The sequence below is a fragment of the Magnolia sinica genome, chromosome 1 (genome assembly GCF_029962835.1).
Source record: "Magnolia sinica isolate HGM2019 chromosome 1, MsV1, whole genome shotgun sequence".
NCBI lineage: Eukaryota > Viridiplantae > Streptophyta > Magnoliopsida > Magnoliales > Magnoliaceae > Magnolia > Magnolia sinica.
In genome coordinates this window covers 4,091,242-4,107,440 of record NC_080573.1, presented here as the reverse complement: position 1 = coordinate 4,107,440, position 16,199 = coordinate 4,091,242, and the positions used below count along the sequence as shown (strand labels likewise).

The following is a 16,199-nucleotide window of genomic DNA, read 5'->3' as shown; positions in this document are numbered from 1 at the left end:
TTTGGACACAGCCTGCGGGAAGCGGATTACGTACAAAGTAACTCTGTGGGTCCCACCGTGATGTATGTGTCTTATCCACACTGTACATCCGTTTTACCAGATCATTTTAATGAATGATCCCAAACTTAAAATATATCCAAGTCTCAACTTGAAATATATCCAAGTCTCAAATGGACCACACCACGGTAAAAAGTATGAATTAAATTTTAACCGTTCAAAACGGATCTTGCTGATTTTTATTTCTTTCCCTTTAATTAGGTCTTTGTGATCTTATGAACAGCTTGGATGAAGAATAAATATCACTGTGGCCCAAAAAAAAGTTTTAATGATGGTTGTCAATATCCCACTGCCTTCTACTGTGTGGTCCACTTGAGCTCTGGATATGCTTTAAATACGGGCTCATACCCCAATAATGAGCTGGAAAAACGGATATACACTTGGCAAAAGGACCCTTTAAAAATAAAAATCAAAGCCCCGATTCCATTGTACATGGAAGGGACATAGACTATATGGTCCAGATGGAGAAGGAGAAAAATAAAAATAAAGGATAGATGCTGGACGGGCGAATTCCGTCAAGACACACGTAAAAGAAATGGATAAGCTTACCTCGTGGACGACCAGTAGATATACATCTCAATGGTGAGACAAGATTCTCTGAAATGGAACTTTTTCAGAGACCAAACGGTCCTGATAGTACGCTGTATGTATACATGGACGGTTCTCATCATCGGATGATTCCAACATGTGGGTCCAGTGATGGGCGACACATGGTGGATCATATGTCGCGACAGAGGCAAGATCGAATTCAAAGGAGAGATGTTAGCGCCCGCGGATGATGATTCGCCACCATTTTAAGAATGGTGGTGACTCGTCCACGTCGATTGTAAACGTGGCCTATTTTTGAAGAAATCTAGACCGTCTAATCTCTGAACGGATTATAGATTGATTGATCGAATGATAAATACCATCTGATTTTTCAGATAACTGGGTATGTTATAGTTGATAATCAGTTTTCTAACCGTCCATTAACTTGTACATGCGTGGCCAACCTGATGAATAGAACCACCTGAATTCTTCATCAAGGAATCTTCACCGTGGGGACCACCTTATCCATGTGGTGGATTTGCCGCTTGAAGACAAGCCATGTGGCTACTTCAATTCCAGCCCATGAGCTAAGAGCCTGATAAAGGCCCATACAAGCCCAAAATGTGCTAACCAGGCCTGCTACAAATTACTGGACCATAGTAAGCCCACTAAGATACTGAGCCTAAACTTGGGTCCTGATCAAACCAATGGGCCTTGAAGATCAGCCCAACCCAACATTGGGCAAACTAAGTTGCTCAAACCAATGGGCCTTGAAGATCAGCCCAACCCAACATTAGTAGACTCTCCATAGTTTCAACACCCGGTCAAGGGTTCGAGTATCCATAGGCGGTGAAATCCCACTACGGTGTGAGTGGATGGGTTGTGCATGTGTGTATAATAATAATAATAATAATAATAATAAATAAATAAATAAATAAAAAGTTGCTCGCCGTGGTCAGGCCGCGGAGTGTAACCATACCATCATGTCCATCCCTTTTCTTAGATTATTTTAAGATATGAACCCAACAATGAGGTATATCCAACGCCCAAGTAGCCCACACAATAGATGACTCTTGCATTTAGTGCAACTTGTATTTAATGCTCCCAAGCTTATTATTTGGTGTGATCAACTTGAGATTGGATTTGACTTATTTTTGGGCTTATATATTAAAATGATATAAGAAAAGGGATGGACTGCATGGATAAACAAATACATCACAGTGGGCCCGCCCACAGATCTACCCATTTGTGGCTAGACGGGCAGGAGTAGAACGACAGGCTAGGTGGTGAGGATGCCACCACCCTCAGCAATGGTGTGGTGACATGGTGAGATTTGATTGGTACACCATATGCTGTTAAAGATGGGCACAGTATGTTCTTGATCAAAAAGTCATTAAAAAGCCCTAGGCTCGTCTTTAATAACATTCAATCGCATGAATCAAATCTCGCCATGTCATTACATGGATGGTGAGAGGTCCTCACCACCTAATCTGCACGGAGGGAAACATGCACAATGCACATGGGCTGATATGCATGACGGTTGTGGGAAAATTGATGTGCTCCACGACTCGTGCACAGGCATTTCCCATTTTCAAAGTTTCTTTTGGTGTGGCTAACTTGAGCTTTCCATCTGCTTAATTTTTGGCTCACGTCCTTACGTGCAGGTGAAAATGAATGATGGAATGGATGTCATGCAGATATCAAGTGGGCATTAAAGAGCTTTTCATTGCATGAGCTTTCTAAGACTCCAATGTTTAAATAATGTGTGTCTATATGAAAATTAGTATAGGAGTATTTTATGGTAAGATTTGATTGGACAGTAAGCTACTATTAGATATAGCTTACTATTAGATATATAGCTATATTTGGAAGTTGTTGAGTTGAGACAGCCACCTACTGTCCGCTCAAATCCTCATGTGGCCTGCATTCATCGATGTCGGTACAAATACTGACAAAATTCAATCAGTGTGGAACTCTCTATATATGGTGAAGGAATTTGCGTCCGATGACAGCATATCCAAAGAGAGAATTGAACTCAATGACTTTTGTAACCTCTCTTTCTCAAAACATGAGATTGAGAGAGACCTTCTAAGATGTAAACAGAGGATAGTTACTTCAACTCTATTATCTATAAAGCAATTTGAAAAGGGTAAATTTGTCATTTAAAAGATGTGGCTGGTCAATAAGGCCTGTTTGGATGCCACCAAGTAAGTTACCATTTGACTTAAGCCAAGTCATCAAATTAACTCATGGATTAAAAACTACTTTTAACTCAATAAATTTTTTTTATTTCTTACCTTTTTGTCTTATTACTTTTTCTACTTAACCCCTATCAAAGAGGGTCTCTCTCATTGTCCATATCAATGGACACGATGGCTCTCTCTCCCACAGTGCACATCAAAGGAGGCCTCATATGATGAGCTATTCACATCAAAGATGGGGCTCACATAATAGACCGTCTACATTAAAGGTGGGCCCATGTGATAGATGACCCCATATTAATGTGGACCCACATAATGGATGGTCCACATCAAAGGTCGGCAAACAATGTTAAATAACCTACATTCAAAGCAGCCTGTGTGTTATAATGGATTACTCACTTCAAAGGTGGGGCCTACACGATAGAAGATCAACATCAAAAGTGGGCTCTACATGATGGACAATGGACATTAAAGCTAGGCCCCGCATCATGTTGGCCCATATCGAGATGGCCCCACATGATAGACGATCAACATCAAAGGTCGATCCCTAATGATGAATGGCCCACATTTAAGGCAAGCTCCACATGATGAGCAACCCACATTGAAGGTGGGTCGCACATGATAGACAATCCATATCAAAGGTGGGCTCCACATGATGGGTAATTATTAATGGCAGGCCTCACATAATGGATGATCCACATCAAGGTGGGCCTTAACATGATAGATGGTCCACATCAAAGGTCTACCTGATGATGAGTGACCTATAACCATGGAGGGCCCCACATGATGGACAATCCATGTCAGAAGTAGGCTCCACCTGATGGGCGGTGGATATTGAAGATGAGCCCCACATGATAGATGGCCAACATTACCTAATTAATAAAGCCGAGAGAGGAGAGAGGAGCCAAGAAGGGATGTGATCCATGCTCACTTACTTTTTATAGTTGCTTGGAACAAGGCGCCTTACAGAAGGCAAGGGCTCATAGTTTTTTACTGTTATCTTTTAGGGCCTATTTGGATGCCTGTAAGTTCTTTTAAGTTGTTAGTCACTTATAGGTAAAAGTTACAGGTAATCTATTTGGATGTAAGTTGTAAGTCACTTACAGGTAAGTTAGTTTTTCTGTTTAGATGACATGTAAGTTACTTACAGGTAGAAAGCTGAATATTCACATCGAGCAGAGTTTAGATTGGGGAATCATTTTAAAATATTATAATCATTAAAAAAAAAATGTGGGATCAAATATATTATTTTGTTAAGCCCATCAAGATGAATATTTGAGACAATTATTAAGCTAAACCAATCATCAAGTGGGCTATAAAAGTGGGCCCACAAATTTAAAATATCTATAATATGGAGTAATAACTCAATTTAAGCATTGAAAATAAACTTAAAAATATTAAAAGAAAATCTACTAATTAAATTACATTACCAATATCTTCTTTAACTATAGAAATTACATTTAAAACTTTTCACTTGGGAATCATCCTCTCCAACCATTCATTCCTTTGAATAGTACTTATTCTAAAGTGTACATCAATGGCCCGCATTAAACTGAAGAAATGCTATCCATGGTTAGCCCTACTGTGGCCTATTCATCTGGATTGTTGAACCATGGCTCCAGTTATAGAAATCAAGAATCAAATGTACCGTGTATATTTGCAGTTGAACAGTTATTAATGATCAAGTGAAGAATTGGAACATGGTCCATCCATAGTGGGTCCATTTGAACAATGGCCTTCATTACAAGGGCCATAAGAATAAATAGGATTTATGTACCAAATATATAATGGATTCATGCAAACTAGAAAATCCAAACCATCCAGAAATGTCAAGCAAGGTGGGCCTAAAATCCCTGATGGAGAAACTGCAACATATTTTAACATGCCATTTCTTCCTCCATGAAAAACCTAGCAACACAAGCAAGGTGGGCCTAAAATCCCTGATGGGGAAACGGTTGGGCAGAGTGGATATATAACACATCATCAAGGTGGGCCCACGATAGGGGTAACACCCACTACCGTGTTACTAGTAACGTAATCAGACTGCGTACTAAATTGCTGCTGTACTTTTTTTATACTAAGTAAATTCAATTGGGCTCACTGTAAATGTATACAATTTATCCAATCCGTCCATCCATTTTTTCATCTAGATGTAGACGTTGAGCCAAAAATTTAAGAATATTCAAAGCTCAAGTGGACCATACCACGGGAAACAGTGGAAATGTTGATTGGATCGTTGAAACCTTTCTTGTGCCCATAAAGATCTTTATTTGTCATCGAACATGTTCATAAGATCACAAACACCTGGATGAAGGGAAAAAAAATCATCTTGATTCATAACTTCTATGGCCCCCTAAAAATTTTCAACGGTATACACTCAATTCACACTATTTCCTATGTTGTGGTCCACTTGATCTTTAGATATAGCTAATTTTTAGGATCATGACTTAAAATTAAGTATTAAAATAGATAGACAGTGTGGATCGAATACATATATCATGGTGGATCCCATAGATTTTATGGATTACTCAGCACGCAATCCCTTCCATTTTCAAAGGAGAAAAAAAGGGTAGATGAAACCCTACCATTTTATGAGGACAAGAGACGGAAGGCGGTAACTGTAGCAAGAGGTTGCAGAGACGGAGAGAGATTACAGAGAGGGAGGGGGAGAGATTGCAGAGACGGAGAGAGATTTCCGTTTTCAATGGCTGGTGCTTCTTCTTCATTGGCTAGAGCTTCATGGCTATAATGGTGGTTAGTGAGTTGGTGCGTTTCTCCCTCTTCCCTTCTTTTTAAAAATCTGACCGTTGAGCCTGTAAGTGACTTATAAGGAAGTGACTTCCCACCCCCATCCCCCTGCAGTTTTTTGGTGGATTTGCCTATACGTGACTTACAGGTTGTAAGTTACTTATAGGTGATTTTTCTCCCCCAAACACCACCTGTAAGTGACTTCCCTATAAGTCACTTCCCACTTACCCAACTTACAGGCATCCAAACAGGCCCCTAGACATGAGGTTAGTGGTTTTCAATAAACTCCAATGAAGCTTAAGGGCAAGAATCAATTGAAGCAAGGGGATCTCTCACGGTGGGAGGGAATCATCGGCTCTTCCTCACATCTCGACATCCTTCAAACCCTATACATTAAAAAATAGGTGGGCCCTATCTAATGAATGTTGCATATTAAAGATCGGTTCTAATGATGAATGGCCCACATACAGGGTGGGCTCTGCACGATGGATGATCCACCCACATGAAGGTGGGACCCACACAATGACCGGTCCGCATCAAAGGTTGGCCTCACATGATGGATGATAGATGTGAAGGAGACCAATCAAACTCAAGGAATAATTACTTATACTGTTGGAAGCCAAATATACTTTTTTACTTATCGAACAATAAGTATATTGTTTACCCAACATACTTATTTATTGATTAAATAGAAACCACATAAGCTACTTATTTTATAAATAGCTTATCTAAAATAACTTAGGATCCAAATGCGCCTAAAAAACTTCTTAATTTTTTCAGTAATAGAATGTGTAATGGACATTTTATCATTTTAATTTCTTTTCATGTGAATAGCCTGCTCTCATGTTTCTCCATTCATTGAGGTATGCACCAATGACAGGATAGCAGGAACTGGTGCAACAGGTTTTATGAAGAGCCTCATATGATAATTGTATGATATCAGGCCATATCTATCCATTTGTTGTGCCAGACCATAGACCATGTTAGGAAATCAGCCCAGTATGTGGATTGGGTACTGCCCTCACCTATCCCTGGCTAGGAACAGCCAGAGGCTCTCAAGGGCCAATCTGATGTATGGGTTTTGGATCCAGCTCATTTTTGGATCATGCAGCCCACCTGAGTTTTGGATCTAGCTCATTTTTGGGCTCATATCCTGATATGAGCTGGAAAAATCGACGGACGTGGTGGATTTCTCGACAACATCACGGTGGGGACCATATAGCTTCCGAATGTGAAAAATCCCTTCTTTTTGTTATCAGCCTTCCTTTTTTTAGGCTGCATATCCTACCGTTAAAATAGTCCATCAGCGTCTGATTCTTTGGCCCTAATCAATCAATATGGTTCCCAACACGACAACCATTTAGATCTCGTGCACGTGTGCCACACGTACAACTTTTTAGATTGAGGGGTTCGGATTGTTAGTGTCTCTCAAGGACATTGAGGACGGCTACTAGCTTACAGAACCAATCAGGAATATTCTCTCGTGTGAGATGGAGGGGGTGCCCTGCGGTACACGTGTCAATCCAGAAATCTGTGCAAGATCGAAGCCATTCGACAGGTAGGGCGCATTGTGATCATAGGAATCCTGGCCCTCTCATCATGCATGCCACACGTGTGAGAGAAACGGGCAGTTACAAAAAAAATAAATATAACCAACGGTTCACTGCTTGGGCTAATCTAATTGATCTGATCACAAATATTATATATATATATATATATATATATATATATATATATATATATATTAAAAAAAGGTATGTTTTTAACTGAACCCAAAAGGTGTTCAAGTGAAAAAGGGATACTTCTGCCTTTGGTGGGCCCATTTCTAGAGTTAGAGGTGGTGGGTCCTACAACAGCTCCCATTTTGCTTCACTTCCTCTAACCATCATAAAGCAGTTCCAACCATCCTATACATAATTTAAATTAAATTCATGGGGATGTATATATCAAACGAGCTTCACGAGAGAACCGTTGGAACCAACTACAGCCGCAAATCATGTGACATGCACGGGTGCAAACCATAAAATCAGGAGGATCCTTTAACGGTTGGAAATTTAGGTATGATATATGAGTCCCTTTAACTCATCAATAGTAGGATAGGACACACTCCAAATCAACCCATGCAGAAAGTTTGTGTAAGATGTAAGCCGTCCAACAAGTGGTACACATTAATTGAATCTGCATCATGACCGATGATTTGGTATAGGCCACCATCGTATAAAAGTAAGCCAATATTATTCATTCATGTTAGATGAAAAGTCCATTTTAAAAAATTTATTTTGACTTAAAAAAAAAAAAAAAAAAGCTAAAAGAATTAAAGAGAGCAAGGGAGAGAATTGCCACGTAAAAAACCAACTAATATTTCAAAAATCTCTAACTTTTATATATTATATGAATCAATATATCTATAAAGCTAAGGTAGGCTTCTTTTTTTTTTTAATATTAAATCTATTTTTTTAAAAAAATAGATTAAAAGAATTAAAGAAAGCAAAGAAGAGAATTGCCACGTAGGAAACCAACTAATATTATTTTTTTAATCTATAACTTTTATATATTACATGTACCAATTTATCTATGAAGCTAAGGTGGGCCAACCTACACCCTGATCCATAACTCAAGTGATAGACCGAGCATAGATACATCGTTTCAACACAGAGGTCTTTGTTTCAATTCCCTACCCCGTGGGCCAACCTACAATCACTAATGAACATTGGATATAGGCATGAACCGTTGCCCACTAATCAGTATGATAAAGTCGTTTGATCTATTCAATTGAGAGATACAAAGTTTACGAAATGTATGACGACGTTCTAATCATACCTACTACTGTTGGGTCGATAGCGTGTGGACGGCTATGGATGTGCAATGTGTGAACAGTGTGAACACTATTTCCACACTGTTGGGTCAATAGCGTGTGGACAAGTCTAGATGTACATTGTGTGAACACTATTTCCACAGGTGAAAGGGACTTGTAAAAATCTAAAGTACATGCAGTAGCTTGTATCCAATGACACAACCCCCACTAATAATACACTCGTATGCAATTTTTAAAACCTTCTTCTCTTACTTTTACTTTTTTTTCAAAGAGAGAAATGCCTACCCAATCCAAGCCTGTGATTTATATATTAAAAAAATAAAATAACTAAAGAATGTTATCTTTTCATGCTTCAAAAGCATTTTAGCATCTTTTATGTTTAGAGATAGCCATGATTAAGGTCTTGATTGTACTTCCTAATAACTTGTGCCATGTGTACAAAGGGTTTAACAAAAGCAAATCGACTGATTGATTAGAAACCATCGATCCATCATCATTATCGTCTAAGTCCAATCGTAACCAATTAAGTTCAACTACATGAATCCTATTCTCCTGTTCGACTCAATCTGTGTCATAACTTTGGTTATACCAAGTCACTTTTTATCACCTTTGCCATTGTCTCTTCGGCTTTTCTTGTCTTTTAAAGCTTTTAACTTAATAATTCACTCTTAATCAGTGTAGTTCTTGATCTCCATTACAAATGATTAAACTTTGAAGTTTTATTAATTATTCATCGTTGTTGCTCCCACGTTCTGTTTGGCCTGCTCGTTTCATCATTTATTAAGGTAACTAGAAGTAAATGGGTAGTAATTATTTACTATGGGAAACTAATGTAACTTGTGGCTTTTACTTTGATAGTTTCATAAAAATTGAAATGGAGAAGAATTGAATATGAAAAATCAATGGAGCCCACCGTGATGTATGTGTTTGATCTAAAACGTCCATCCATTTTATCAGCTCATTTTAAGGCATGAGCTCGAAAATGAAGCAAATCCAAAGCACGTGTGGACCTCACCACGCACTAAGGGAAATTGAACACCTATTGCTAAATTTCTTGGGGGCTGCAAAAGTTTTGCATTAAGCTCATATTTGTGTTTATAGTTTATCCATATCTCTCTAACCTTAAGAACAAGTGAGATGAAATACTCATCACCGTAACCCTGCACAAATTTCCAATTTTAACAGTGGAAGTTATTATTCCCATATTTCCTACGGAGTATTCCACTTAAGTTTACAATTTACCTCATTGCCAATCTCCTGCCCTAAAAAGATATGGTAAAATAGATGCACAACATAGATCGAACATAATACATTATGGTGGGACCCATAAATATTACGTAGTTACTAGCATTAAAAAAAATTATTATCCATTTACTAGCATTTACTTTAGTAAATGGTCAAACAAACTAACCTTCGAATGCATTCATTCTAATTTTATCATTCCTATCTTGCCACTCATTCATCTCAGCAACTTCATTCCAACTACACTCATTCTAACACCCAGATTCATAGCTAAAGTGGTAGGTTTACTGGAAGATACCTCGTTTCAACACTGACCTCTTGGTATCGAATTCCTCAGAGGGTGGCTAACAGTGAACAAGCTAACAAAAAAAAAAAAAAAAAAACTACACTCATTCTATAATCATATTGTTCCTTAACTAACTAAATTTAATAATAATAAGTCCCTGGCTTAAAAAGCTACTAATATCAATTGAATTTCATGCTGTTTATTCTTCCGTATCATTTCTTTTGGGGGGTCCAAATTCACAGATATGCTTCCATAAAAATTGGTAGGGTTAGGTATGGGATGGCGACCTGAAATTTCACCTGTATGTGTCTTTTAGGAGGGCGAGTTTGATGAACGGTAGAGTTAGATATGGGATGGTGGCCCACTAAGTACCCAACAGGTCTGATATTTCACCTATATGTGTTTTCTGGGACGGTGAGTCTGATGAACGGTGGACGCGGTCTGGCTACTGACCCTGCCCCTAGCCAGGTGGATAGTGGCCGGTGCTCTATGGACCGAACATAATGTATGTGTTTTATTCGCACTGTCCATCCATTTTCCGGATCGTTTTACGGCGTGATCCTAAAAATGAGGCAGATCTAAAACTCAGGTGGACTACACGAATGGAAAGCAGTAGTGATTGAACGTCCACCGTTAAAAACCTCTTTGAGCCCACTGTAATGTTTATTTGAAATCCAATCTGTTCATTAGTTAATACAGACCCGGATGATGGAAAAAATAAATATCAGCTCGATTCAAAACTTTTGTGGACCCTGAGAAGTTTTTAAAGGTGGATGTTCAATCAACACTGTTTTCTGTGATATGGTCCATTGGAGATTTGGATCTACCTCATTTTTGGTCTAATACCATAAAATAACCTGCAAAATTGGATGGACAGTGTCGATGAAACAAATACATCATAGTGGGGCCCACAGAGCACTGATCAACGATCGCTTGCCAATCTGAGTCCACCATCGGCAGAGTTAGATATAGGATGGCGACCCACTCAAGTACCCAACAGGGCTGAAATTTTAAAAGTATGTGTTTTCTGGTACATCGAGTCTGATGAACGGTTCAGTTATTCAAGCGTATTACATCTTAACACGTGTACGCGGGACAATCAAGTAACACCCAACCAACCTCAATTTTTTGAAAGAAAACCAGAACGCTTCCCTGCATCTGCAATGCCACTCGTAGATATAAGAAAATCAGAAAATGGTGGTATCCAAACACACGAAAGAATCATAAAATTGCAGGCAGGAGTGGCTGTCATCAACGTGCATCACAACACCTACATTGAATGGAAGTGATGGAAATTGGACCTCGCGCAAACCACCCAGCTAATTATGATTGGAAGGTGGTCTACATTCAACTCACATTTATTGGACCCATGTCGGCTCACCACCATTTTCTGATAGTGACCCATCCGCTTAAAGGTGGCACCATGTGGCACGTGTAGAGTGATCATAACCATCCAATTAGTGGCTATCAATGCCTACTTAAAGGTACTGTGAGTAGTCCAAATTTAATGTAGAAAATAATACACTTACAGTCACATACTCAACCTGATTTTTAGTTTTTCACCATTTGATAGTGCAATGGTTGTTATAAAGTTGTAAAGGCTGTTACATAAAGATAGCAACGGGCCATAACCTCATAAAGGTTATCACGGAGAATGCGTGAACCATGACTTGGAAAGATCATTACAACCCTTGTAATGGCCCATTAGGTCTCATTTAAAATTCGTAACGACATCTTAATGGTCTATTACAGGATAGAAAACACGTTTGGTGAAGACCGTATAACAACTCCTATAATGATCCGTTGCACTCTCATAAAGAGTTTGGTAAAGGGCGTAACAACTCCTATAATGATCCGTGGCACTCTCATAAAGAGTGATCATAACCATCCAATTAGTGGCTATTAAATGCCTACTTAAAAGTATTTTGAGTAGTCCAAATTTAATGTAGAAAATAATACACTTACAATCACATAATCAATGTGATTTTTAGTTTTTCACCATTTGATAGTGCAATGGCTCTTATAAAGTTGTAAAGGCTGTTACATCAAGAAAACAACGGGTCATAACCGCATAAAGGTTATCACGGTGAATGCGTGAACCGTGACTTGGAAAGATCATTACAACCCTTGTAATGGCCCATTAGGCCTCATTTAAAATTCATAACGACATCATATTGGTCTATTATAAGATAGAAAACACGTTTGTTAAAGACCATAACAACTCTTATAATGATCCGTTGCACTCTTATAAAGTGCTTGGATCCTCACTTGCTAGGAACAGAGATTTTTCATCCCCACATTTTTATTGGGACATATCATCACTAATGATATCAATACCATTGCAATGATGTTTTCTGTGATGACATGGCTTAATAAAAATGGAAAAATTTTTATTTTTCAAAAGTAGAGGATCCAATGACAGGCCTTGTTATAGTTTATATGAGACCATAATTTTATTTTTTTAAAATAAAAAGGAGATCATAATAATCATTACAACTTATATTATAAAGGGTGGTGGCTGTTAAGACCACCTATACAATGAGGGAATACACAAGTTTAAACGGTTTGGATTGCCTACAAAATGGCAGCAAATGGCCACACTTCATACAATTCAAAGGTTTTTTTTTTTTTTTTTTTTGAATTTCTTTCTCTCCGGTAGTGGATATACAACCACGCAATCGTTTCTCGGAAGAACGACAGACAAGGAAAAACAAAGAAAGAGAAAAAGAGAATGTTTGGATCTTTCCCCGCTGGGGGTAAAAAGGGAAAAGAAGAAAAAGGAGCAGTGATTTTCTGCAAGACGAACATCATGAAGAGAAATAAATTACACAGACGTGTCTGACGGCAACGACTGAAACAGAAGCAGAGCTAAGTATCCGAATACGATACGTAAAGAAGATCTTTCACGCATAGATTAATAGGACCCAGTAAAAGCAGCCTGCCGCGGACTACACACCAGGACCACCAGAAAATCTAGTGGGGGCCACGGTTCGCCTGCCTGAGATGCATGCTGGGTTGCTCTCTACGTGCCACGCGTCCACGTGGCACAACCCCCTTAAAACCTGGCTACTGTCATATCCAATCCGTCCATCCATTGCCCAAAATTCAGTAGATCCGAAACTCAAGTCGGCCATAAGACACAGTACGAAATTGAACACCCACCGTTGAAACCTTCTTGGGTCCATGGTGAAGTTTTGGATGAGGCGGACATTTGTTTTTCCCTCCGTCGCGATGGGACCCACGTTATGAACAGACTAGATGGTATATAACCATCGAGTGGGCCTCGTGAAACTGATGAACGGAGTGGATGTTATCCGCATACAGGGGGCAGGATGTGTGGTTGGATTCGGTCTATTGGTTAGTTTTCTCTTATACCTAATGCCCGGACGATCAGTATACTTTACGGTTATCTGTGGGCCCCACATGATGGACGGCCTTGATTTCACGGAAACGCAATGTGCTGGCTCGTATGCTGCGAGAGGATCGTCGTCCGCAGGGGACTACTATACTTCTTTTTTTTTTGTACACGCGTGAAAATTCAAACACTGTGGTGGTTCCTTTCAAACAGCCCTTCCATGATGACTTGCTTCCGATTCTCCCTCCCACGAATCTCCGGTGACTTCTTCATGTTCCCCGGCTGGTCGTCTTTTTCCGACCGAACGTCGTCAGTTTTCCGGAGAGGCGCGAAACAGAGACACGTGGACGTCCAGAGGATCGCGCAAAGCCGGCCCCACAAGACCAGCACCGATAGGCTAATCAGAAGTAAATACAATCCAGTGGTGTAATCGTACTTTCCTGACCCTTTCTCCATCCTCCGACGAGAGCGCGAAACGCCGGAATCTGAGACGACTAGGTTCTTCCGGCCAGAGGAAGAAACGGAAGAAGAAGAAGAAGAAGAAGAAGAAGCAGTCGGCGCCTTGATTTTCCGGTCGTCCACTTCAGAGGATTTCCGGCAGGTTTCCGCAACCGATTTCACGACGGCAGCGTTCTTCTCGGACGAATTCGAAGAGTGAATCGGATCTGATCTGAACTTTCCATTTCTAACCTTCGCCTGTTATAAAATTACGAAACAACCTCAGAAAACTAGAAAAAAACAGAGATTTTGATAGATTTCAGTTGAGATTTTTTTTTAATGACGAAAACGATAGAAACTCACGGATTGGGTTTCTGGAACTTTCAATCTGACGAACCGAGCGAGAATCCGACGAGCGATTTTCCGTCGACGGCCGTCAGCGATAGCTCCTTCCTCGCTTTCTTCTCCAGAAATGCCGAGATCCGCGGTGGAGACGGAGATGTAGGTGAAAACAGGATCTCCGGCGAGGGAGGTCCTTTTTCCGGCGGATTTGATCATGTCGCCATCGGCTTCATCAACGGCGAAGGGGCGAAAGCAGAGGAGACGGCTTTTGCCTCTGGTTTTCATGCTTCTAGGGTTAGGGTCAGCGTTAGGGTTAGGACTTGGAGCATTTGAAGAAGGAGAAATGAAGGAACGGAGAAAGCAAGGGATACAGAATGGGGCCGGCAATTGCCGCTGTTTCGTCTTCTTCTCAATTTTCTCTTCTTTTCTTTCTTTTCTTTTCTCTCTGGAGTCGATGACTGGTTGTAGCCGGTTTTTACTCCTGAGTTGTCGGTACCTGCCCCCTTCATTTATATAGGACCCGGATCCTATCACGAACCCGGACGTGGATTGCCTACTGATGCTGCCAGTAGCGAGGTGGCTACTGGACAGTGCTATTTGGGCCCCATAATGATGTATATATTATATCCATGCCGTCCATCTATGTTTTCAGATCATTTCAGTGCATGAGCCCAAACAACAGACAGATCTCCATCTCAAGTAGACCACACCAGAAGAAAACAGTGTTGGATGAACGGCCACCATTAAAAACCTCCTAGTGCCCACTGTAATGTTTATTTTCCATCCAACCCGTTGATTAGATCACAAAGACCTGGATGAATCGAAATCACATATATAAGCTTTGGTCGCCATCATGTCAAGATACATGTGTTAGATGGTTTGGATGTCATGCATCGACTTGGTAGGCCTTATAATTCTGGACTTTATTACAATTTAAATAATAATAATAATAATAATAATAATAATAAACTGATATTGTTTTGATAATTTTATCCCTCAAAAATCACCTGTCAAGCAATTGGCCATCAGGAGGGTTATTTGGGAGAAATGACAAGCTACTAGGAATCTTGTCTTAAAAATCCCCATAAGCTTTACGTATGTGACGTTAAAATAATGGTTATTACCTTCTAGATGGTATAAAACATGGTGGGCCCACAGAGCTTAGGTGTTTTAATTAGATGCATAAAACACGTGTTATCGATGAATCGGGTCCATTAGCGTAGCATCATGCGCCAGCTATCTCTTTATAACGTGATGAAAAGCGGGGCACGTGGTTCTGTAAGAGTGACCATTGGATTTTTGCGTCCCACTTGAGATGGATGGCTAAGAAGAGCTGCATAAAGATGGCCCCCGTGAGTTACACGCAAGCATTGAGAGTGGATGGTAGGCCATGGAGAATCGGCAATCACACTACCGTGGATCATGTATAGTTGGATGGGGACCGCATTGTTGAATGTTTATATGATCTGAACCGTCCAAATGGTGGTTAGCTTTGTAGATAGGCCATGATCTAAAATAGTATATTATTAATTATCAAGTATATGATATTTTTCATTGGAACTGGACCATTGTATAGTTTTATTTAATCATCGTTTGGATTTCATGAATTCTATGTTCAGAATATCTTAATCGTTAAAAACAACTTCCATCGTGATTTCAACTTGATGGACGGTTTGGATGGTCCAACCGTGCATCCAATGGTCCCATCGTGAATGGACTACACTGAGGAAATTAACCATATGATTGGTGGATTTTGTGATGGTGAACGAGGATGGTTGAATGTTTGTTGGAGTAACTTTTGTTTGTAGCCATCCATTTTTGTCTTTTGATTATTCCACTTGTGGGCTACAATAGATGGCCACGGTCGCTTTAATTAACTTGCGGAGCATAATGACGGATGTGGAATAGGCGGGGAGTTCACTACCTTTAACTTCAACGGTAGTGTAATGATGTGGCGAGATTTGATTGGCGGAACTAGTGACTACATTTTATTTATGGTCCAGCAGGTACTCGGCTGAAAACCTTGAAAAAAGCTGGGGCTATCTCGGACAGCAGAGGCCCCACCAATCAAAAAATCTTATCCTTTATCTTACCATTGTTGAGGATGGTGAAAGCTGCGCCGCCTAATGGGAGTCCAGTGAGCCATCAATCAAATCTTGTCAGGTGAATATTACTATATTTTTAATA

At 39.9% G+C, this 16,199-nt stretch overlaps 1 protein-coding gene across 1 annotated transcript; it reads right to left on the bottom strand.

Moving 5' to 3' along the window:
* Positions 1–13,407: 13,407 nt before the first annotated feature.
* LOC131237094 (uncharacterized) lies at positions 13,408–14,479 on the bottom strand. The gene is made up of 2 exons (XM_058234751.1): positions 14,034–14,479; positions 13,408–13,928 (listed from the first exon to the last, which is right to left on the bottom strand). Exons 1-2 carry the CDS (start codon positions 14,295–14,297, stop codon positions 13,416–13,418), a joined length of 777 nt encoding a protein of 258 aa, XP_058090734.1. The 5' UTR covers positions 14,298–14,479; the 3' UTR covers positions 13,408–13,415.
* Between the last annotated feature and the right edge of the window lie 1,720 nt (positions 14,480–16,199).

Bases quoted from the DNA above. Each gene is read 5' to 3' on its own strand.
- LOC131237094 (XM_058234751.1), bottom strand. From the start codon at position 14,297: ATGAAAACCAGAGGCAAAAGCCGTCTCCTCTGCTTTCGCCCCTTCGCC. The intron at 13,929-14,033 runs GTGAGTTTCTAT...ATTTTATAACAG, and splicing joins AAGTTCCAGAAACCCAATCC to GCGAAGGTTAGAAATGGAAA.